This window comes from Cyprinodon tularosa, unplaced genomic scaffold, assembly GCF_016077235.1.
Source record: "Cyprinodon tularosa strain WSP-4 unplaced genomic scaffold, ASM1607723v1 ctg224, whole genome shotgun sequence".
Taxonomy (NCBI): domain Eukaryota; kingdom Metazoa; phylum Chordata; class Actinopteri; order Cyprinodontiformes; family Cyprinodontidae; genus Cyprinodon; species Cyprinodon tularosa.
This window is the reverse complement of record NW_024038835.1, coordinates 79,334-103,931: the sequence shown is the minus strand read 5'-3', so window position 1 is coordinate 103,931 and position 24,598 is coordinate 79,334. Positions and strand designations below refer to the sequence as shown.

The 24,598-nt window shown below is 39.4% G+C and overlaps 2 protein-coding genes across 2 annotated transcripts in view; both read left to right on the top strand.

The window, feature by feature from the left end:
- The window catches only part of LOC119784388 (sodium- and chloride-dependent GABA transporter 2-like), a 42,178-nt gene extending 24,624 nt beyond the window's left edge, over positions 1–17,554 (top strand). Inside the window, exons 5-14 of the mRNA XM_038286416.1 lie at positions 2,164–2,296; positions 7,255–7,389; positions 7,622–7,725; positions 8,792–8,916; positions 9,101–9,213; positions 9,308–9,445; positions 10,982–11,084; positions 13,849–13,949; positions 14,039–14,209; positions 17,435–17,554. Of these exons, the coding sequence (XP_038142344.1) occupies positions 2,164–2,296; positions 7,255–7,389; positions 7,622–7,725; positions 8,792–8,916; positions 9,101–9,213; positions 9,308–9,445; positions 10,982–11,084; positions 13,849–13,949; positions 14,039–14,209; positions 17,435–17,554 (1,243 nt within the window). The remainder of the gene's footprint in view (positions 1–2,163; positions 2,297–7,254; positions 7,390–7,621; positions 7,726–8,791; positions 8,917–9,100; positions 9,214–9,307; positions 9,446–10,981; positions 11,085–13,848; positions 13,950–14,038; positions 14,210–17,434) is intronic.
- Positions 17,555–22,526: 4,972 nt separating this feature from the next.
- Positions 22,527–24,598, top strand: part of LOC119784359 (sodium- and chloride-dependent GABA transporter 2-like) — a 30,174-nt gene continuing 28,102 nt past the window's right edge. Inside the window, exon 1 of the mRNA XM_038286367.1 lies at positions 22,527–22,822. Coding sequence (XP_038142295.1) covers positions 22,651–22,822 — 172 coding nt within the window. The 5' untranslated portion in view covers positions 22,527–22,650. The remainder of the gene's footprint in view (positions 22,823–24,598) is intronic.

Genomic DNA, 24,598 nt, shown 5'->3' with positions numbered 1-24,598 from the left:
AAAACTTAAAATTAAACTTTCTATATATAAAAAATTTAAACACTCTTTTTTCAACATAATGATCACTATAACATTAAATGGCCTTGCAGTTGTTTGTACTGGATCCTGGACAGTTGAAGGAGAACATTAGGTAGCTGCTAGCAGCCTGTATTAAAATCACTGTCAATCTTAAAATACTTCAGTTAGATTTTATATCTAGATTGAATTATAGCCACTAAAAGGTATATATAAATCTATATATGTCATGATGGGTTCACTAGTGAGACCCAGTTATGCAGAACACCACGGAGACGGAAACAGAAGTAAAGGTTTAACAATGTTTATTGTCACAAGCACTGAGTTAATCACTGGTTCTGGTTCAGGCCTGGGGAACTGGTTCACTGGAGTCTGCGTGGGAGACAGTTCAGTTAGCGTTTGCTCAGAAGAGTTAGATTCAGGCAGTTTTAGATTTGTACCTTGAGGGTTCTTGGTTAAAGCCTTGAGAGGGAAACTGTTGGGTCCGGAGATAGTTTGTTCAGCAGAGTCCGTTAACTGCTTCAGCGTCTTACTTCTTGAGAGAGAGCCGACCTTGGCTTTGAGTTTCCAGCTCTTGGTCCAGAGCTGCATGGAAATCCAGAGAGAGACTTCAGGTTTGGCTCAGAGGGCAGGTTTGGCAGGTTAAGCTCTTCCAGAGCTTCACTGGAGAAAAACAGGTTTCCTGCAAAACAGAGACAAAGGTTAGAATCCAGTCTGGATTCAAAAGTCAACGAAGGTTCTCAGAGATACAAGGCTTAGGTGCTAACCAACTGGATTAAACACTGCGGCGTTGAGGCAAGGTCTGAAGACAGCTTAAATACTGTGGATCCTCTGATGACGGGATGAGCTTCAGCTGTGCAGGAGGCTCGGCTCAAGAGGATCCATGGCGGACTCTGCTGGAGGAAGGTGGTACTTCTCCAGCTCCCAACAATATATAAATCATTCTCATGAGCAGCCTGAAACAGCTACATCAAAAATATATTTTTTAAATTCTCATTACATGCATATATATTACATTTTTTAAATATCTTACAATATATATATATACCGTAAATTCTCTAATATTGGCCTGTATTCCATTACCGGCCGGGACTCTAACATTGGCCGGTCTCACTGTCAGAGGAGGTAAATAATGGCCGGTCTCTAATACAGGCCGGGGCTATAAACGTTTTTTCTGGGCATACCTCAACATTATACTTGTGGTAGTAACATACAAGTACCACAGCCCTGCGCAGCTGGACGACAGGCCCTGACTGCTGCCCGTCTGCGCGAGGAAGAGAACAGACACGCAGCAGAACATGAGGAGGAGCGCGAGTGATGAGGAGATTAAAGGGAGAGATTAAGAGGAGGAGGAAACTGAGGAGGAGGATTAAACAGAAATGGAGGATTTTTTCTTTTCTTTTTTACTTCAAACCAAGCGAGACATGGTAACTGTACTTTTTCAATAAATGAACCTAGTGCTTTATAGGTTCAAATAGACATAAAATCTCATTTTTATTCATTCCACTGGTAGTCTGTTTTGCTCAAATAGCAATAGAGGCCTGTCTCTAATTCTGGCCCCCTTCCAATAAAGGCCTGGACCGCGATGCACTTGAGTGAAATAAAGGCCCGGGCCTATATTAGAGGATTTACGGTATATATATACAGCTTGCATATTTTTTTTTTTCATGGGGGGGCAATATCAATGTCTTTCATGGGGCCCCAATTTCCTGGTGGTGCCCCTGACCACAGGGATCTGTGGTAGGGCCAATTATATAACATAGATGACTCAACTTTCTGCTTCTGAATTCTGACAAAAGAAGTTATTGTCTTTGGACCAGAGTCTTTGAAAAAGAAACAGATTAGTCAGTCACTTTATTTGGTTGGGATTGAAATAATCTCAGATAACAAAGTAAAAAAATCTTGGTGTTATTTTTTGCCAGGATTTGTCATTTAAATCCCATATCAAAGAGATTTCTAGAATGTCCTTTTTTCGTCTCTGGAATATTGCAATAATTAGAAATATCTTATCCATGGGTGGTGCTAAGAAACTAGTCCATGCATTTGTAACCCTTTGGTTACAACAACATTTTCCTTCTAGATTAAGTTGTTTTACTTAAATTGAGTTGAAAAACATTTTCCAAGTACTGACACAACATCTATTCACAGGCGACGGGTATTAAAAATATCCACGGGCATAGAGACTTTAGGAAGTATCCAGTGGGAACTTGCATTGTGCCTTCTTCTTTCGTGGGTAATCTGCTACTTCTGTGTGTGGAAAGGAGTGAGGTCCACAGGAAAGGTAAGACTGGAATTAAAATTATGCATTGTGTGTTATGGCCTTTAATCCAAATATGTTCCTTTGATCTACATAACACGGTAATTGCCACAGTTTTAGAATATTTGAGTGCTATTTTCAGTTTCACCACTTTTCATGATTAATCTGAGGGCCAAATGATTCCTTTTCCTGAATCTTAAGTAAATCCCAAAAAATATTTTTAGAGAGCTGTAAGGTGGGTAAACACACAGACAAGACCGTGGAGGCAGAATAATATGGTGGCATGGTTTAATGATGAAATTACATGAACAATGGAAGGAAGACATTCAGATGAATTTAGCACAGAAATCAGTTAGAGAAATGAAGTGAACATTGACAAAAAAAACAATAATGGAAATGACATGATCATTACCATTTGAGAACAATTTGAGAACAATACATAGAGGGCAAACAAGAAATACCTAAGAACACAAATGCAATCATAAACAACTACAATACCACAAAATGGAAATAAAACAATGAAAACTCAAAGAGAAAACTGGAAAAGAACAAAAACCATGACAGCACCCGCCACCTAAGGGTGGATCCCAGACGCCCTAACAAGTCCTAAAAACAAAACAACCCACCCAGAGTTGGGCGGATGGGGGACAAGGAAGGAGGACAAGAAACAAAAACCAAAAACAGAGTCCAAAACAAAAAACAACCTATCAAAGATGGATGAGGTCAAAGCACATTCTCTGAATGCCGGCCATGAGGCCAGAGGAGAAGCAAAGTCTCTGGAGGCTGGCCGTGAGGACAGCGACGGAGAAGGACCTCTGGGGGACAACGTCTCTGCATCAGGAACCTTGGAGGCCGCTCCCTGCGGCACACGAGCCTTGGAGGCAACCGACTGTGGCACGCGACCCTTGGAGGCCGCCATCAGAAGCCTACGGGGAGGCAGCACAGCTTGGGGCCCATGAAGAAGCAGCACAGCTTGGAACCCACAAAGAGGTGAGGAACGCCCGTTGAGTCGCCTCGAGGCGAGGAGTGCCTCCTGAGGGGCTGGGAGGTGAGAAGCGCCCACTCAGAATCAGCTGCCTGACAGGGAGCTAAGGGAAACTGGAAAACTATGTGGTGAGGCATGAAATAAAACAAATCCTCTCTTTCTCCGTAAAAAAAGTCTCTTGAGAATCCTCAAGATGAGGAGCTTTGGCAGCTGGAAAGTGGTCTTGGGAGCTAGCTTTAATTTTCTTACTTGTGAAAATAGCCCCTCCTTGAACCACCACCTTAACGTGGTGGAGGGGTTTTCAGTGCCTGGGTGATCCCAGAGGCTATGTTGTCGGGGGCTAAATGCCTCTGGTAGGGTCTCCCAAGGCAAACAGGCTCTGGGTGACAGGTCAGACGAAGAGCGGTTCAAAAACACTTATTACGAGAAATACAGCAAGGCAAGTGACGTCGCCCGGTACGGCGGAGCCGGGACCCCACCCTGGAGCCAGGCCTGGGGCTGGGGTTCGTCGGCGAGCGCCTGGTGATCGGGTTCTTCCTCGCGGGATCCGGCTGGGCCCAGCCCGAAGGAGCGACGCGAGGCCATCCCCCAGTGGGCACCCCACCTGCAGGGGGAACCATGAGGAACCGGTGCAAAGTGGATTGGGCAGCAGCCAGAGGCGGAGACCTCGGTGACCTGATCTGCGGGTGCTTAAACTGGCTCTGGGGACGTGGAATGTCAGCTCACTGGCGGGGAAGGAGCCCAAGCTTGTGCGGGAGGTGGAGCGATACTGGCTAGTTGGGCTCACATCTACGTGCAGCCAGGGCTCTGGAACCCAGCTCCTTGAGAGAGGCTGGACTCTCTTCTACCCTGGAGTGACCCGCGGGGAGAGGCGGAGGGCTGGGGTGGGGCTGCTTGTCTCCCCCCAGCTCAGCCGTCTCGTGTTGGAGTTCACCCCAGTAGACGAGAGGGTTCTCTACTTCTTTATTCTACTGGGAGACTTCAACGCCCACATGGGAAACGACAGTGACACCTGGAGGGTCGTGATCGGGAGGAACAGGCCCCCAGCTCTGAACCCGAGTGGTGTCTCATTATTGGACTTCTTTGCAAGTCATGGATTGTCCATAATGAACACCATGTTAAGGCATAAGGATGTCCATCGGTGCACTTGGCACCAGGAAACCCTAGGCCGAAGGTTGATGATCATCTTTGTAGCCGTATCTTCTGATCTTCGGCCGCATGTCATGGACACTCGGGTGAAGAGAGGGGCGGAGCTGTCCACCGACCACCACCTGGTGGTAAGTTTGATACGCTGGAAGAGGAGGAAGCCTGAAAGACTCGGCAGGCCCAAATGAGTAGTGAGGGTCTGCTGGGAACGTCTGGTGGAACCCTCGGTCAGGGACGTATTCAACTCCCACCTACGGGAGAGCTTCTCTCAGGTCCCGAGGGAGGTTGGAGACATGGAGTCTGAATGGGCTGTGTTCTCTGCCTTTATTGTCAATTCAGCTGCCCGTAGCTGTGGCCGTAAGGTTTGTGGTGCCTGTCGTGGTGGCAATCCCCGAACCCGGTGGTGGACACCGATAGTAAGGGACGCTGTCAAGCTGAAGAAGGAGTCCTATCGAGCTTGGCTGGCTTGTGGGACTCCTGAAGCAGCAAGCAGGTACCGTGAGGCCAAGCGTGTCGTGGCTCGGGCAGTAGGAGAGGCAAAATCTCGGGCCTGGGAGGAGTTTGGAGAGGCCATGGAAAAAGACTATCGGTTGGCCTCAAAGCGATTCTGGCAAACTGTCCGGCGCCTCCGGAGGGGAAAGCAGTGCTTCACTAACATTGTTTTCAGTAGGAGTGGGGAGCTGCTGACCTTGAAGGGGGATATTGTCGGGCGGTGGAAGAAATACTTTGAGGATCTCCTCAGACATGCCTTCCGTGGGGGAAGAACAGACGGGGTGCTTGGGGCTGGATTCGTTCATCACCCAGGCTGAAGTCACCAAGGTGGTCAAAAAACTCCACGGTGGCAAGGCTTCGGGGGTGCACGAGATCCGTCCTGAGTATCTTAGAGCTCTGGATGTTGTTGGGCTGTCATGGTTGACACGTCTCTTCAACATCGCATGGAGGTCGGGGACATTCCCCCTGGATTGGCAGACTGGAGTGGTGGTTCCCCTCCACAAGAAGGGGGACCAGAGGGTGTGTTCCAACTATCGGGGAATCACACTTCTCAGCCTCCCCGGAAAGGCCTATGCCAGGGTGCTGGAGAGGGGAGATTGTCAAACCTCGGCTGCAGGAGGAGCAGTGTGGTTTTCGTCCTGGCCGTGGAACAGTGGATCAGCTCTACACCCTCTGCAGGGTGCTTGAGGGTTCATGGGAGTTTGCCCAACCAGTCCACATGTGTTTTGTGGGCTTGGAGAAGGCATTCAATCGTGTCCCTTGTGCCACTCTGTGGGGGGTGCTCCAGGAGTATGGAGTCAGGGGCCCTTTATTAGGGACCATCCGTTCTCTGTACAAGCGGAGCAGGAGTCTGGTTCGCATTGCCGGCATTAAGTCAGACCTGTACCCAGTGCATGTTGGACTAGGACAGGGCTGCCCTCTGTCACCGGTCCTGTACATAACTTTTATGGACAGGATTTCTAGGCGCAGCCAAGGACCAGAGGGGTCTATTTGGGGACCAGCGAATTTCGTCCCTGCTTTTTGCGGATGACGTAGTTCTGCTGGCTCCCTCCTGCTAAGTCCTACAGCGTGCGCTGGGGCGGTTCACAGCCGAGTGTGAAGCGGCTGGGATGAGAATCAGCTCCTCCAAGTCCAAAGCCATGGTTCTCGACCGGAAAAAGGTGGCTTGTCCCCTTCAGGTTGGAGGAGAGTCCCTGCCTCAAGTGGAGGAGTTCAAGTATCTTGGGGTCCTGTTCACGAGTGAGGAAAGAATGGAGTGGGAGATCGATAGACGGATCGGTGCGGCTGCTGCAATAATGCGGACGCTGCACCGGTCTGTCATGGTGAAGAGAGAGCTGAGCGAAAAGGCAAAGCTTTCAATTTACCGGTCGTCTATGTCCCTACCCTCACCTATGTCCCTACCCTCACCTATGGTCATGAAATCTGGATCATGACCGAAAGAACGAGATCCCGGATACCAGGGGCTGAAATGAGCTTCTCCGCAGGGTGGCTGGGCTCTCCCTTAGAGATAGGATGAGGAGCTTGGTAATTCGGGAGAGGCTCAGTGTAGAGCCGGTTCTCCTACACATCGAGAGGAGTCAGTTGAGGTGGCTCTGACATCTTTTTCGGATGCCCCCTGGAAGCCTCCCCACAGGAGGTGTTCCAGGCATGTCCCACCGGGAGGAGGCCCAGGGGACGACACGCTGGGTAGACTATGTCTCTCGGCTGGCCTGGGAGCGCCTAGAGGGAAGTCTGGGAGTCTCTGCTTAGTCTGCTGCCCCCGCGACCCGGTTCCGGATAAAGCGTGAGACGACGAGGCGAGACGAGGTGAAGATAGCTGTTGATTATGAAGAAGACTCCTGAGACCATGAGAACTGGCACCGTCCTGACTCGCTGACCAGCCGGGGAGGCTGTTACATCTTTCTGCCGATGGCGGTGCATGTGCTTGGAGGAGTCAGGTGGCACAGGAGGTTCAGCACTAGGAGAAGGAGGAGTATGGTTTGTTGCAGGCTGATCTGGGGAGCTTTGAAACCTCTGGATCTGATCCACAAGGAACTTAACTTATTCAGAAAAAGTGATCATGAGCTTGGCCCTTTGTTTCAGTTGTTTCAGCTCCTCTTGCAATGACAACAGTTGCTCCTCCTGTTTGTTGATCTGTCTCTCCTGTCCTCAAATTTAGGAGTGATGATCCTGTGTACTGTTGCACACCAGCCCACTTAAAGCACAAAAGAAAGTGGTTTAGGTGGAACTTATTGGATATTTATCTGAATATTACTGAAAAAAATGATATGTTAAAAAATCAGATATGTTACCCCTTAAGAATTAGTAAATACAGATTGGACCAGTCTAAACTTTTTAAAATTTTCCTTTTTATTCAAAGGCTACCTACTTTACTGCCACATTTCCTTTCGTCTTGTTGGTGGCGCTATTCTTCAGAGGAATGACCCTTCCTGGAGCACTCCATGGTATCAAATACTACCTTTACCCAGATCCCTCACGGCTTGCTGACCCACAGGTACTACTATATCTGCAGTCATGTGAAAATTACCAGGTCTAACCCTAACCCTCACTTTATATTGCTTATTTATCTCAAATGAATGTCTGCATAAAATCAAGATTTATATATTTTACATCAATGTAATCCAAGATGTCAGGAAAAGAAATATCTTTCATAGCTAATTCAAAATCAACAGAGAATATTTTTGTAGAGACGGAGGTACATTTTTGAAATTTGCTTGTTTTTTTAGGTCTGGATGGATGCTGGAACACAAATATTTTATTCTTACGCAATTTGCTTAGGGTACATGACCACATTTGGAAGCTACAACAAGTACAACAACAACTGTTACAGGTGAGGAATATTTGGAAATATTCCTTTACAACAACCGATACCCAGTGAAATATTTTAACGTAACACATCTACCAAAACTTGGTTTAATACTGCACTAGTGTATCATTTGCAAATACAAGTTCTTACTCTTCTTTGAAGGTTGGTTACAAGGTTTTGAGAGTATTTGTCTGAAGTCATACAGCAGATCAGCTGTGAGGTCAGACACTAATGCTGAAAAGAAAATATCTCAAATATATTTTATGAGGTTGAGGTCAAGACTCTGGGAGACCAGTGAGGTTTTCCACACAAAAGTAGCTCATGCTTATCCTACCTTGTTTCCTCTTATATACAGTATAGCTATGTTGAAAACTAATGGCACATCCAAACTGTCAGAGTATGGAGCATACAACTGTCCAAAAAGGTTATGGTTTACTGCAGCATTCGGTTTCTCTAACATGGAATTAAGGGCTCAGCCTATCTCCTGAAAAACAATACCAAAGTAAAATTCACGAAACATCAAATTTAACACTTGACCCAATACAGTCCGACAAGTGTTCCTCTCCTGGCCTGCCAAACCAAGGCTCAGACAAAGGCATGATTCATTATCAGTCCATCTATCCATCAACATTTGCCTTGTGCTTGATTGAAAAAAATTAACTTCAAAAAACTGTTGGCCAACACCTTAATTCACTATTTAGAGGAAATAAACTAACACTACAGGCAATAAATTGCGTGCTTGAATAATTCCCTTGTTTAGCATATTGTGAATATTTATTTACCAAATTTTATATATCACAATTCATTTAAAAGGAATGCAAAATAAAAAAAACTAAGAAGCAATAATTGCCACTCTGACACCAATGTGATTGACCAGAGACGTGTAACAAACGGCTGAACACTTTTTGCTCAATGACTGACATTCTAGATTTTCTAAACTATCTAAGAAGTTTTACTTTGATAAAATGAGCAAGACAAAATTTTTATGCACTTTAATAGGTCATCCCAATTGTATATATTTCTAGTATATTTACTAATTATACCAGGATTACAGAACACGAAAAATTACAGTCTTTTGTCTGATTTGCAGAGACTCCTTCTATCTTTGCTTGCTGAACAGTGGGACCAGCATAATGTCTGGATTTGCCATTTTCTCCATTCTGGGCTACATGTCAGTAAAGCAGGGAGTTGACATTTCTGCTGTTGCTGAGTCAGGTATGCTTCAGACCAGCTTTGATTACAGTTTGATCGAATAAAGAGCAGTTAGATATTTTGAGGTTATTATAACTACAGCACATTGGAAATGTTCTGAGTAAACTGTTTTTATCATTTCTTATAAGAAGCATTTTATGTAACAGGTTTTGAAGAGATCTCTTTTTTTCTTTTTGTTTTTTTGCAGGTCCTGGCCTCGTCTTCATTGTCTATCCACAAGTCGTAACTCTGCTGCCTTGGCCTCAGGTCTGGTCTGTGTGTTTCTTCTTCATGATCATTTTACTGGGAATTGATGGACAGGTAAGCATAATTCTTTATTTCATGATCACTTTACAATTTGTTCCAAATTTGACATTGCTGTCTCTTTACCAGCCTCCAACAATGTTGCTTTCAGTTTGCAGGACTTGAAAGCAACATGACCTCTTTGACAGATCTCTATCCTTCCTACCTCCAAAGGGGATACCGCAGAGAGCTTCTTCTGATGCTGCTCTGTGCTATTAGTGCTTTGCTGGGCTTATTCATGGTCACAGAGGTTAGTTGTCGGACATAATTTATAAAGTTTATAAATACAAGACAAAAAGTAGAGATCAGTCCAATTTAAAGGGTTTATTTCTAGTTTAAAATTCTATTAAATTCAATTCAGTTTATTAATATAGCGGCAATTCACAACACATGTCAACTCAAGGCACTTTACAGTTCACCCGATCATAAAGTCAAATTGATTGTAAGTTTTCTAAAGAAAACCAGTTGATTGCATTGACTCTAAGGCAATCCCTCACACTAAGCATGCTTGTTGCGACAGTTGAGAGGAAAAACTAAATTTTAACAGGAAGAAACCTCCAGCAGAACCAGGCTCAGTGTGAGTGGCCATCTGCCGAGGCTGACTGGGGTTCAAGGAGACAAAAGCAGAGATACAAAATTTTTAGCTCAACCAACGTTACACACCCTATTCAGAGACCTTAACGACCAGCACCAAATACCCTATATAATCATTCTATGACCCCTTTAATGTCCACAAATCAGACAGACAGAATATTTTAGTACAAAATTTACCATAGAAAGGACAAAAGGACCCAGTATTCAAGGTGAGACAGCCAGTAGGAAAGTTCAAAACGTTTATTAAAACAAACGTATTAACAGAACTGAAGCGGGCAGGTGAGGAACTGCGGACCTGTAGCGCCCCAGGAGGGGCCCAATCACTGACACTTTTAGGGAGAAACACAGGTAAGTGACCATAATAATATGAACAGAAGATGATTATTAGAGTGAGTAACTTACCTGGTTTAACAGTTCAGTCCATCCTCTCAATCATAGGCAGGATAAGTCAATGCACTGCCAACAAGAGGTGGCCTTAAGAGAATAGGTAATTTAAAAGCATACATGAATAAGTGATTTTTATTTGTCGAAATTACATTCGTATTTCAAACAATCCAAGCTAAACAAAGAAAATATTAGGCTTATGGCATCCGATTAAATAAATTGTTATACTTTAAATCATTTCAAATTGCTTTAATATATCTATACTAAAACCACACGTTTAAATTTAATATATTTCTTATTCTCAATAAACAAATTAAACATTCTTCAGGCCTCTAATAGATCCTAGGGGCTGATTAGTGGCTTTATTCATTTATACACTGTGCCTACACTAAATTGGAAGTTTCATTGGAGAAAAAAAAATTAAGCTTACAATAAAACACTATACCTTCAGTAAAACATGATAGTGGCTCAGTGATTCTTTGGGGTGGCCTTGCTTCCTATGAAATAGAAGATCTGCAGCATATGCTTGACAAGATGGATCTATGAAAGGATTCAGAACGTTTATGAAAACGCCATTAAAATGGGTGTGTTTTTCTTTAATTTGTGATGTCACTTGACACACAATGAATTATTAAAATTCTTTGTGATTTGCTTATTTCAAACATAAAATTTGTGTATTTCTTGTTGATAAACCTAATTTGCTTCAAGGGATGAATCATGTTTGGTCCAACTGTAACTACTTACTTGCATATCATAAACTGGTAATCAAATGTTACCAAAATAAATGTATGGTCTGTCTGCATTTTAGGCAGGAGCATACATTCTGCAGATCTTTGATCACTATGTCTGCAGCGGGCCAACTCTCCTTCTAATGGCAATCTTCCAGTCAGTAATAATTGGATGGATATATGGTAAGACAGTTTTTGGTTTTAATTTGTTATAGTAAAATAGTAACCTTAAAAAAAGAAACGATAAGAATGATGTTAAAATGCTGCTTAACTTTAAGTGATGGTGAATGTTGCCTTCTGTCTTTGTTAAGCTCTGTTTTCACACTGCCCACAAGACTTGCCAAATCAGAACCTCTCTGGCCTGTTGAAATATTAAGCCTGTTCACTTGCTGTTGAAAATATGAATTGACATATTTTAGTGTTATCAATGGATGTGATTCCCATCTCTCTTTAAAAAATCAGGATTTCATTTGACAGACCCACACTAGGTATCTCATATTTCTTGGGACGAAGGAAAAAAAGCACATGCATATCATTTTTTTTTTTTTTTTTTACTTAAGAAAGATTTTTCTAACACCTTTAATCATTTTCCTCTGCAGGTAAAAGTTGAATCTCTGCAGAGTTGCTTCTGTGCTAAAGAAAACCCGCACCCAGGACCGGAGTGGAACTAATTTTCAGTCCTGAAGTTTCAGACCTCAGTACATAAACATAAAAATCACATAAAACACATAAAAATCCCTTTGGACTACAGTGAAACCTATGGTTGCAAGTCAAAAAGATGTAAAAAAAAAATGCAAGGGTTTTAATCACAGGCTATGGCTAGATTTTAATTATGTTCAATTGAATTGTGAAACTAGGTCTGAGCTGACTTTCTTATCTTTCGAAATTAGTTCTATTTTGATGGGATCGTTGAAATAACATCTATTGAATTATTGTAAATATTACTGAAAGTCAACAAAAATAAAATGCACTAAAGAAATAAATGCCGTATGTGGAAAAGTAAATGAGGTATATCAGTAACCTGTATATCTGTCTTAGGCATGGGCGTAGGTTTGCATATAGGGACATGTCCCTACCAAAATTTTGAACCCACCTAATTGTCCCTACCAATAATTGGATGTGAGCAACATGTTGATAATTTACAGCAGTAGTTGTTGCAGCAGTGGCTTCTTTTCCTCTCACAGCTCCTTTGCCTGGTCGCTCCTGTCCCTTTCACGTAGCAGCGCATGGAACTGTGCTGCGCTGTTTAACGCCACTCTCATTGGTTGTTCTGCCTTAGGTTCCGCCTTCTTTCTTTCTTTTATAAAACGAAATATTCTGAGTCAGCCAGGAGTTCTGAAGACTGCTGGAAAAATGGGCAAATAAAGGCTGTAAGCCATCAACATTTCTGATCCTTAGCCACAGCCAACTAAAAAAGAAAATGTGAGGGTTTCTTTTTTACAGATATTTAGTTGCTATTACTGTTTTCATTTTTTGATGACTCTTTGAGGAAGTTCAGGTATAATTATTAGCAGGTGTTATTTCTCTTATAGAGTATAACAACAAGAAATGGCGTCTAAACATCTGCTATTTTTCATTTAAAAAGCATAATTACTGTAGGGTTCCACATAATAATAGTAATTTAACTGACTATTTATACTTCTAGAAATAGGATAGAGACAAGAACAAACAGAGGAAGAATATTAACATTGATTTTAACTTAGATAGATTTCCACACAGTCTATAAGTAAATTAGTACAAAAATTAATGTCTGGTAAAAATGCTTGAATCTGGCTGTTAATTTTGGATATTATTAAATTACAGATAAGATAGTGTTATATTGTCTTTTATAATTGTTAAAAGTGATTTTAACAATTGAATAAGGGGAGAGAGTGAATACTGCGGAGGTCAGGAGGGAGTTAGGCTCTTACTTAGGCTCATTCTTAGTGTTGTGTTTGTAGATGATGCCACTAAAAAAGAAAATAGACATAAGGAGCTATTTAAACAGTCAGATAGTAAGTAATATAGGACGATGATAAAAGGTTGTGTTACATTTAATCCTTTACTATTAAAAATGCACTTATAGATTATATGATTATAGGAAACACAGTAATGATGCAGGGCAGCTTGTAGGTGAAGCAGCTGCCCTTCAGTGCTTCAGTTGATGTCTAAATAAACCAGGTGAAACTAAAATATTTCCACATGAGGAGTTCTTGGTGGAGAATATTGACAGACAAAATTTTTTTTTTTTATCTTATATATCATATATATATATATATATATATATATATATATATTGTATTTTTACAATTTTGGTATAATTACTGATCTAAGTGGGTTGCTCTGTCGGGGAAAGGCACATTTTATATTTATATTATGTTTTAGAGTCTCTATTCTCCAGTTAATGATGAATCACTTACTAAATTAGTTGACAATTATTGAAATAATCAATTAATACGATTCATTTTTTCAGCCCCAGATAAAATACATGAAATGGGCTACACAGAGTAACTACAGCCCAGTTGTTCAACTTTTATAGTGAAGTTAATATTTTAATGAATGTACTATTTTGCTTGATACAGAGACAGCATACAGTAGTAGATAAAAATATAAGAGCGTGGTTTAACTCTGCACAATTCTAATTCTTCAAAAGAATATACTGTATTTACCTTCTCTTTTAGTCGTTCAAATTAAACCATTTTCAAAGTGGAAAACAGTCTTAATTCCACATTCATCAGAGCCGTTGATACTTCAAACATTGATAAACAGCATCTAATGAGTGTAGTGCTTATAAAATTTTTATTAATGTAGCAAAATGATGCTTTTCTCTTTTAACAATTAATTCCTCTTATCAGTACGGATGCTCACATCAAGCATAAAAAGGGCATGCATATTGCATAGCACCAATGACACTTGACCAATAGTGTCCCTACCAAAGTTCAAATCAAACCTACGCCCTTGGTCTTAGGTGCTGGACGCTTCAGTGACAACATTGAAGACATGATTGGTTACAAACCTCTACCACTGTTTAAGTACTGCTGGCTCTACATCACCCCACTTATTTGCAGTGTAAGTGCCCAAAATACTTCATATCAGTTGTATGAATAATCTTTCAGTTTGATTCAAAATATTTATCTTTGCTTACTCTATCTTTTAAGGCCACTCTTGTATTTTTACTTGTAAGATACATTCCAATGAGGTTCAACAACACATATGTGTATCCTTGGTGGACTTACTGGATTGGCTGGTTTCTGGCTATGTCATCATTGTCTATGATCCCGCTTAACATGATCTTCAAATTGGCCCAAAAAAAAGGCTCTCTCTGGCAGGTCAGTGAAAAAGAGAGCATGCATGAAATTAAGGACGCTATTGAAGTCAGTCATTTTTATTCTGCCAGTGGAAGCCAAGCTATGTTTCTTACATTATTTATTCTTTTCTCAGCGACTCAAGTTGGCCTCCCTGCCTGCAGATGACCTTCCAAGCATGGATAATAAAATGCCAAGTACCAAAACACCAAAGCATGTTCAGAACAAAGAACAAAATGAGCCTATGCTTTGAAATTGTGTCTCTTCCTTAAAAACAACATATAATCTCATGAGATAAAATTTGCTACACTTTTCTAAATTTTTTAGTGTGGGTCTCATATATTTTTTTTCCAAAATATTGGCATTTTCTCTTTATATTCAAATAAGTACAGGTTTTGTAGCAAGGTACTAAAATTGAAATCCAGTCTCACATTGCCTGGAATATGATTGTGAGGAATTGTAAACATATAGAGACTACGTTTTATAGCCAGAATGCTAGACCAGAGATTTTTTGCTTGCTGTCTTGGTTATATACATATTCCAAAATGAAATAAAATTATAGTATATGAACATGTATACTGGAAGAGGAGAAAAAAAAAAACGCTTAGATTTATTTTATTTCTTAAAGTTGAGTATTTGATAAATTTCATAATTTATTTTTGGATGGCCATTATCCATAAATTTGAGAATTTTCATCATAAGAATACGATCTGTATAGTAGTAAAGCTACATACCCCCCCAAAAAAAATGTTTGCACATGCTGCCTGCTGAATTGTACACGAAGATCACCTTGCCTTGTATGAGGGAAAGTTTTCAGTGTAAAAACAAGTTTGCAAATCATTTTAAGATCCGGGACTAAATAATTTTTTTCTTTAATTTAACTTAAAGGCCTGCTGTTTTTCATAAATGTTTTTCATGCTCATAATCCAATCAAAATTTATTTATATAGCACTTAAAAAAAACAATAGGACAAAAGTGCACAAAAGCAGAAATACAAACACCATTAAAAGATGAATAAAAACAATATAAAAAAATAATTAGATAGTAAAAAAGTAAAAACAATGTAGAAAATAAATGAAAAAGCAAAACCGGCCAACACCAACATACTTTTGAGTATGAAAACGCCAGAAAGACAAGGTGGGATTTTAAAAGAGATTTAAAAATTGTCAAAGAGGAAGCCTGTCTGATATGCAGTTGCAAATCCAACCCAGCTTGTTCTACTGTAGGTACTGACAGATAAAGATGTAGCAGATATGGTGGGGCAAGGCCATTTAAGGTATAAAATAAAAAAATAATTTCAAAATTAATCCTGAAATGCCAGTCAAATGAACTTAAAACTGGGTATCCAAAACCTAGTCTATATTTACAAATTATCATTGTTAGCTTAATACACCAAAGGTAAATCATATGTTCCAAGGTGCATGGAGTACAAGCTTTTTGAGATTAGGTGCACTCTTGTGATATAATCTGCTAAGGGTAACACTGACACTCTGATATTGTATCATACATGGTTCTAAACTATAGCTTCAATCAAGTATATCAGAGATGTTTTATACATTTCAAACACTTTTTTGGCATGAGGTTCACTTCTCAGAAACCCCATGCATCCAAAACATATGGTTTACCTTTGGTAAACATAAGGTAATAATAATAATACATAAATATACACTAGGTTTTGGGAACCATCTGTGCACATTGATGAAGATTATGATTCACACTTTCAGCTTAAGTTGGCTGAGCTTTCATTTGGAATAAAAAGAAACAAGCATAATCAGAAGAACGAAAGTTACTACCGTAACTACGGTTCTATGAATCCCGGATGACCGCCAGAGGCGGTGCTTGAAGCGCCGTCTCTGGCGGTCAGTAGGGATGAAATAGAACACTTTTTTCTTAGATCAATGGCAATTTGGTCTTGGACAGCAATCAGCTATTAGATATGTATAGACAATCCCGTGCTTAGGTATGCACACTATCTCTGCACCAATGGAAATTAATTAAATGCTGGAAATGAATGCTACAATGAGTGAGACTAACCTATGTTCTGACTAATTTAGCCAGTAATTTCAGTCTCTGTTGTGCATTTCTTCTGGGATGTGTCACAGTAATATAAACCCTGTACTCATGTTCACCGACCCAAAGACAGCCCCAATGACAATGACCTTTCGATACACATTAGTACAGTTAGTGGAACTTCAAATAGCTTTACTGTAATACTTAATCCAAATCTACACACAAGGCTTTAAAGCTGTAGTTTCATATTGTTCATCAGTAGTATTTAACAAAATGTCTCAAAAATTACACAAGGTTGTTTCTTCAGAAGTATGTGATTCTAAAACATAAAGTTCTGAGAAAAAAGGAAAGGAAATTTTGACAACTCTGATTTACATTTGAGCAATTGCATGTCGGATATTTCACTGTGATTAGAATATTTTGCAATGAATTTTATCCACCACCAGCCGATAAGACATACCAGCATACTCTAAGTTCTCACAGCATATGTTAAGGGCAGTTTAAACACTGGTGATTTACGATAAATGCTTTTGATTTAATTTTAAATATTTTTTTTACATTATACATACATATATTATGTGATATATGAGTAAATATCTATGTTCATAAGGTGTTAGCTTGTTTTATAGAGCCTTATATTATCTATGTGCCAAATCTATTTTTTAAACTTTATTGAATCCCTGTATGACTTTTGATAGGAATAATAAAAGACTTTCTGAGATAATATGACATTTTTATTGTTATTATGTGTATGTGTCTTTGTAGAGTTAGGGATATGCAGATTTATTTTCCTAGAAAAAAAGTATAGAATACCACAAAATAAAGAAGAACTATAACTCTTAACACCCACTTTTCATCCTCTGTTAATCCCTTGATGCTCATTGTTGAAACTAAGCATTAAAGCCTTTGTATTATGCACACAGTCAAAGTAGCCTTTGCATTCCCCCATTTTCAGTTATTCGACTTTCAGTGTGGACCCAGGAACCTTTGTTCCTTTTACAACTGGTCCATAATGGTGTATCTTATCATTGACTGTTATAGATTTAATCACAAATTTCATTTCTATTTATTTTCAAGCTATATAGAAATATTATTATGTATGTTGTCTCTACTACTTAAAGGCAAAACATATATACATACAGTGGCGGATCTAGGGGGCGGCTACTTGGGCTGCAGCCCCGGATGTTTCCCCTAGAGCCCCGGATCTCGCTTCTGAGCTGATCTGAGTAAAATGTGCAGTACTGGATTTCACCAGATGGGGGCAGCAAAGGCAGGAAAGCAGCCCGTAGCATTCCCGTGCAGAAGAAGAAGTTCTCACCAATGGCTGTTGCTAAACAGACTGATGTTCCAGGGATGTGAAGCTCTGACTGACTTCCAGACGTTGTTTGTCCCGGTGGTGTATGAAATTCTGTTCCCCTTATTTCGGGAATCGCATTGAAGCCAGAGAGGCGGACATGGCGGATGGGACCATTTTCACGACGCGTCTGATCGATTTCTCGCTAAAATCAGCTATAATCATGTCACGGTTGCAACATCCAGTTTAATCAGCAGCTGTTGTTTACAAAATTTTAAAATAAATAAATAGACGAGGTGCTTTAAAGCTATTTTGTGTTATTTTAAACGCCAAGAAAATCGTCTTTTTCCAACTTCTGTCACTTAAACCTGACAGAAATAAAAATCAGTCACCAAACAGTTTTCCAACAGTAGTGAGTATTAATCATTTTTCATTGCTGATATCAGAGGATGGAAACTGGCTGATAGCAGGACACAAATATTCCTGAAAAGATGAGAGTTTAGACTTTCTGATTTATCCTGTTCTTAGTAAAATATGACAGATTACTGGATTAAGGACATTCCTAGTATACTACATGATATCACACAAACAATTTTTGAGAATCTGGAAACAGATGCCTTTTACTTCCCAAAGATATGGGAGGAGGAGAGACTTGATGTTTCAGCTGCCTGAAATAATCTGTTCCTCCTCCATAACATGGGAAGAAATTAATTTACCTGCACATTTTTAACTGTGTTTATTCCTCTTCATCAACAACAAATCCTCTGGATTTAGTGACATTTGATAATTATTTGCCAAAGTTATGAGGGGGGAATCGTATATTTTAGCCCCCTGATAGAATCCGTTCCACCTTTGATTATCTTTATGAAATATATTTTCTGTTTAAATGTTTATCTAACAATTCATAAATATTCCAAAAAAAAAAGTTCAAACCAAAACCACTGGACATTGTTTTCCAAGTTTGAAGATGTTTCTTAATTCCAAATGTCTGGAGCAATGCTATTGCAGACATTTGGAATTGAGAATTAAAATACATGAAATAAAGATAATCCAAAAACTATTTTGGATTTAAAAATATAAAATAATAAATGTTTTAAACATGATATATGAAAAATAATGACAGTTTCACTGGATTTGTTTATTTTTTTCCCCATGTTATGGGGAAACGGATTCTATCAGGCGGCTAAAATATATGATTTCCCTCTGATAACTTTGGCAAATAATGATCAAATTTGACCAAATCCACAGAGTTTGCTGTTGATGAAGAGAGGGATAAACACAGTTAAAGACTTGCAGGTGAATTCATTTCTTCCCATGTAATCGAGGGGGAATTGTTATGTGTGATAGTATGTAGTATAGTAGAAATTTCTTTAATCCAGTAATCTGTCATATTTTACATTAGAACGGGATTTAGAAGAAAGTCTACTCTCTCATCTTCACCCTTGGGGCTAAGCCCCTGATCTCCTAGGATCCTAGATCCTCCCCTGTATACATACATAGAGATAGATAGATAGATAGATAGATAGATAGATAGATATTGTCTTTCTTTTTTAACTTGCTTTACTTTAGTGCTTCTAAAATAGAGCAAGTTACCTACATTTACAGTAGAGAATCACTGAAATGAAGGACTAAAGTGTGACTCCAAGGGATGTGTTAATCCAGTCTCTTAAACAACAGAGAATGTTGGAAAGGCTGGGTGAGTTGGAGGGCAAAAGCTTGCGGAATAACATATACTTCTTTGGCCTGAAAGAGGATCTAGAGGGGGGGGGGGTGGGGGGGTGGAGGGGGGGGGGGACGGCTCCATGGGGCAACGTGGAACACTTTCTCTAGGTTTTACTCCCAACAGACTCTGCTGTGATTATCAAGCGAGCACAAAGAGCTTTGCTGATCAAGTTGGAAGCTGATAAACCCCTTCTATCTATAACTGTATTCAATATATGACTAACAATGAAAAAGCAGTTTTTCTTCAATCAAAATTACTCCACAAACTTGGTCCAAAAAAGGAAAAAAAAATACATGCCCGTTAAAAGGTCCTGAAAGAGCTAGGAATCTTTTTCTAGACCCCTTTAACTAAAATCCACATTCAATGGTAAAGTGGCACCAGGATCTACGCTGGGAACTGCCCAGGAGCCGAGATGGAGAGGAATGTAAGTGGAGGTGCCGCCAGTGAGAAGCAGAGCAGCTGTGAGGAACCTAAGCCTTGCAGCGAAGGAAAATGAGATTATGATAAATCAAGGGAATACTATTTATGGAAATGACTACCACAGAAGAAAGACGATAAAGAAATACTTGAAAAAAATAAGTGTTGTTCTTATAGCTGTTTTCTATATGTAGTTTCTGATTAGAACAGGTGTAGATCTGCCCACAATCATTTGGGCAGACTGGGGACCCTGACCCCACCCAGTAAAAGGAAGTGGGAAGCAAAAACTTTCATCTACAGCATTTTAAGGTTGATATAAAGTTGTATGTTATTAGAATTCACATTATTGTTTAATTTCATATGGGCAGGGTGTCAAAGGAAGGGATATAAGTCAGAGTTAACTGAGGAATTGTATACCTTTGGTGTTCATGAATGTGAATGAGATAAATAATCTACCCAAGAGTAAAGCTGCAGCTGAGTATAAATGAAAACATCATACAGAGTATGCCAGACTTATGCAATAAAAGAAACCTTTAGACCTTTATGCAATAAAAGAAACCTTCTTTGGCCTGAAAATTACTAGGTTTAGGCTAAATAAAAGGCTGCTAAAAGTCCATAATTGACAAACTTAAAGGGGAATGCGTTTTTTTTTTTTTTACATTGGGCCCTTGATTTACGTTATTACATCATGTTCTACTCACCCATATGAGTTTTGTGTCATTTGGAGCTGTTCTGAAGATATTCATTTTTGTAATCCAAGCAACATCTTCCTATGGACAACGACTTGAAGGCACAAACTAAACTGTTCATAATGTATTCTTTAAGGTACGCCAGCATTTAATCTTCATCAGATTAAAAACAAGGCTAAATAAAATATTTATCATGGACAATAATGCTCAATTGGCCATGGGCCTGAAGGAACTCTAGCGAAAAAAAAAAAAAAAAACAGAAAAGCAATCTTTTGGGAGCTTTTTCAAATGCTGCTTAGCAATTCTTATCAGTTATGTTTGAAGATCATTCCCTTAATAGCCGATCAACAGTGCTACTCGTAAATACAATTATTATCAATATATTATTTGTAAAAATGCATCACTCACTTTCTTTTTCTTATCTCCTGGTCTCTGCATCATTTTCTTCATTATATTTTCAATTAACACTCAAAATACATCAATAACAGTGTTTCTTTGACAACCACTCTGACTAATGGAGGGAAACTGTGGCGCTGTGGCCATCTTTCGCAAAAACAGTACTTTTTAAAGTCCATCCCTGGAGAGCCCTACCCCATCAGCACATACATGCAAAGTGAAGGATTAGAGAATACAAATGAGAGGTGAGCTGTGAAATCAGTATTAACCTATTAATCCTGTCAGCTAGGACATCTTATTCTTCAAACATACCACATAACAAACAAGTGGAAGTACCTAAAAAGGCAGCAGATGCAAGTTGCTCTATTGCTGAATACCAGGAATTTCACTGTTATTTTACCAGAATAAAGGTCCATCCACTCACATGCTGAAGGAAAATGCAGGCCCACAGCACTTCTTCCCTGATTCCCCTTTGAAACATCGGGGCCCCATTGCAGGCTACAGCTACAGAATAACAAAAGAACAACTGGGACCTAGCTGAGTCTTAGAGCCACAGGCTTACTGAAGCTTTACTAAAACTACAGCTTTGCTTTTTATTTATTCATCACAGGGCATTTTTCTCCCTCACTGCTGTCATTTCTGAGTGTTTTATATGTCTGAGAAATGTAAAACACAACTCAGTTACAATACAACTAGTCAAGATTTTAAAATCTTACATTGTGCTGTTAAACTAATCATCCGAAAATGAAAAGTATGGCACATCCATTTAAAACCAGAGGAAAGATTATTAACAAGAAACAAGCCCAAAAGAACAGTACATTTTGAGGAACTGACAGCACAACTGTAAGCCACAAAAATTGGGTTTATTGAAGATTTGCAAAAAGTCATGATTAAAAGAAAACCATACAAAATTATGTTTTCAGTTTACTAAAAGCAGTATCAAACATTTAAAAAGATACTCAGGGCAGATAAAATAGAGAGCTGTACTTTATGATTTACATGCCAAATACTGTGTGAAGGAAACCTGGTGGAAATCTCCTTGAAAATACCACAGCCCCATTTATTTATTTCTAAGACCCTTCAGGTTCTCACTAGTCAAGTCATTAGATTTCAGGTATCACCAAAAAAGTTATCAAGTATCGACTCTCAGAAAATGTCTGGTCTTGCGAAAAACACTGTCACTTAGGTTTTAGGAACAAATCTATTACACCTTAGGTATAAGGAAAACAACCAAGCTTTTTGTTTTTAATTGCGTGAATCCTCAACCAACCAAGCACATGTTTTAACTCAACAAAGCAACACGAATATTGAAGATTGAAGAATTCTAAGCCATTTACAAAAAAAAGTGTGATATTTGGTTTCTTTAGAACTTCTATAGATTAAATTAACCTAGATTTCAGACCAATTAAAAGGAAATTATTCATAAAGGCAAACTTGATAGTCTTCCTTTAAAGATGTAAAGCACTATATGAAAACAAACTTTACTTTCTAAATAAAAAGGCTAAATAATCAGATTTTGTATGTTGAATAAGAATTTTAAAAACTTGTGCAAATGCCTGGCTTGTTCCTTTGTCAATTGTCCAATTGTTATTTGTAATTTTACTAAGGGTTACATAGTAACTATTCAGTGAACCTTACTTTCACATACCTCATCCACTGTGCTGGTTAGGGCTTGTTTTCCAGAAATAATGAAAAGAAAGAACAAAACTTATTCTAAACATTCTTTTTTGGGTTTTAGGCTTTATAAACATAACTTATTGAAAGCAGCTAGAGGGCCCCCTTGTGGTTTCACCAAAGGTCTGCCTGCCTGTGTGTAGGTCACCATTAGGTAACCAATATTTCTGCATTAGGTAACCTATAATTCTGCCTTGATTCTGAGCAAGACAATTGACAAGTGGAAGATCTACATCAGTCATAGAACTGGTTACCTATCAGGATGGCAGACTCCCTGTTGAAGCGGTGCCAACTGCTGAGAAAGACCTCACAGCCTGTGAAGCAGAGGGGCCAATGGGAGAGTAAAATTGAATTTCTCCTTTCTGTGACTGGTGCCACTATTGGACTTGGCAATGTGTGGAGATTCCCATACCTTTGTTACAAGAATGGTGGAGGTAAGTGTTTTATTTGTTTCTTTTTTCGATTTTCAAAATCCAAGATTTTCGCAGATGATGAAAATAAACTGCTGTCATTTTTTTTTACAAATAAAATCTTATGTAATTGGATCTAATATAAGCGTTATCTTTACCATATGTAGTATCTTTCTTTGATAAGATTAAATAAGTTTGACTGTTTTTAACAGAAAACTACTTTTATCAACTATTTAGCATTTATTGTAACATTTTATGTATCTTTTGGTGAAAGTTGCCTATTTAAGGGCTGACCCAGCCATCTCTGAAGCCCACCTTGGTAGTGACAAAGCTTCCAACTTAGAGGCACAGATGTCATCTGACATGCCATCAGTGCCAGCAGTGGTGGTTTTGGGTTCACTGACTGATTTCCAGCCTTTTCTCTCTCAACAACCCATTCATCAACAGAGTCAATGACACAAGCAGAGCAAGCATAGTCTCCAACATCCTTAGAAAGTTCAACATTGCTTTTACCTGAAATGCTGTTGAAAACAATTGGTTCTGGTGGAGTATTGGTCCAGACAACTTCATCTGTGGTTTCTTCCTCCATTGACATCAGTCGCTGCAGCAGTAGCCACTGTAGCTGCTTTTGCCTATCTGTCCACATCTCTACATTCAAAGCACTCAGTTACACCTGACCTTGCATAAACCACATATTAACCCTACACATGTTTAGCACATCAAAATACATTTAAAGGCTTAGTTGCTGAATCTAATTTATGCAGGGTCTGTATATATTTAAGTTTTGATTCCCTTCAGCCTAAACCCACAGTCTTAAATTCACTGGCCATTCTTCCATAGCAGATAAGCTCCTATGTCAGCACTTCATTAGATACAAACAGGAATTCTGCAAATATTATTTTGCTCTAGAAACCTGGGAAAGCCCTACACTCTGCCAATCTCAAAAACCTTGCTAGAAGACTGGAAAAAGGAACACCTCTTTTAATACATCCAGATCAAACAGGCTTCATAAAGGGAAGACAGTCTTCCATTAATGCACTTGGGTTAATTAATCTAATAGACTATTCTACTCTCAAAAACTTAGAAGCCAAAATTGTCTCACTAGATGTAGAAAAAGCATTTTATGATGTTAAATGGAAATTCCTGTTTACTATACTATACAAATTTGGGTTTGGGCCATCCTCCATAAACTGGATGAAAATGTTGTATAGTTCTCCAAATGCCTGTGTCAGGACCAAATTCTCCAACCTTCAACCTCCAGAGAGGCACCAGACTAGGAGGCCCACTCTCTGCTTCACTTTTTGCACAATTTATTGAAACCCTAGCAGCTGCCATCAGGCAGAGCAGAAATATAAAATGTTGAGCATAAGATAAGTCTTTATGCAGATGATATATTACTTTTCCACCAGAATCCACAGGTTTCTCTCACTAACACAACTGCACTAAATAAAAATAACAATAATATTATGATAAAAATAAACAAGTTCTCAGCACCTTCTGATTACTCTATGAACTGGTCAAAGTTACGATTCTCCCTGTAAATTGTAGCCCTACAAATATATCAACTAATTTTCTGAAGTCAAAAAACTTTAGATACCTGGGAATAAACATCTCCCCCAGGCATTCGTAACTAACAAAGCTGAATCACATCAAGTCTTAAAATCTATAGAAGATGATCTCACAAAATGGAATCCCTTGCCCATTATACTAACTGGTAGAGCAGCCACCATAAAAAGAGTGGTTCTTCCTAGAGTAAATTTCCTGTTAAATGATCCCCACAAGACCATCCTCTGCATGGTT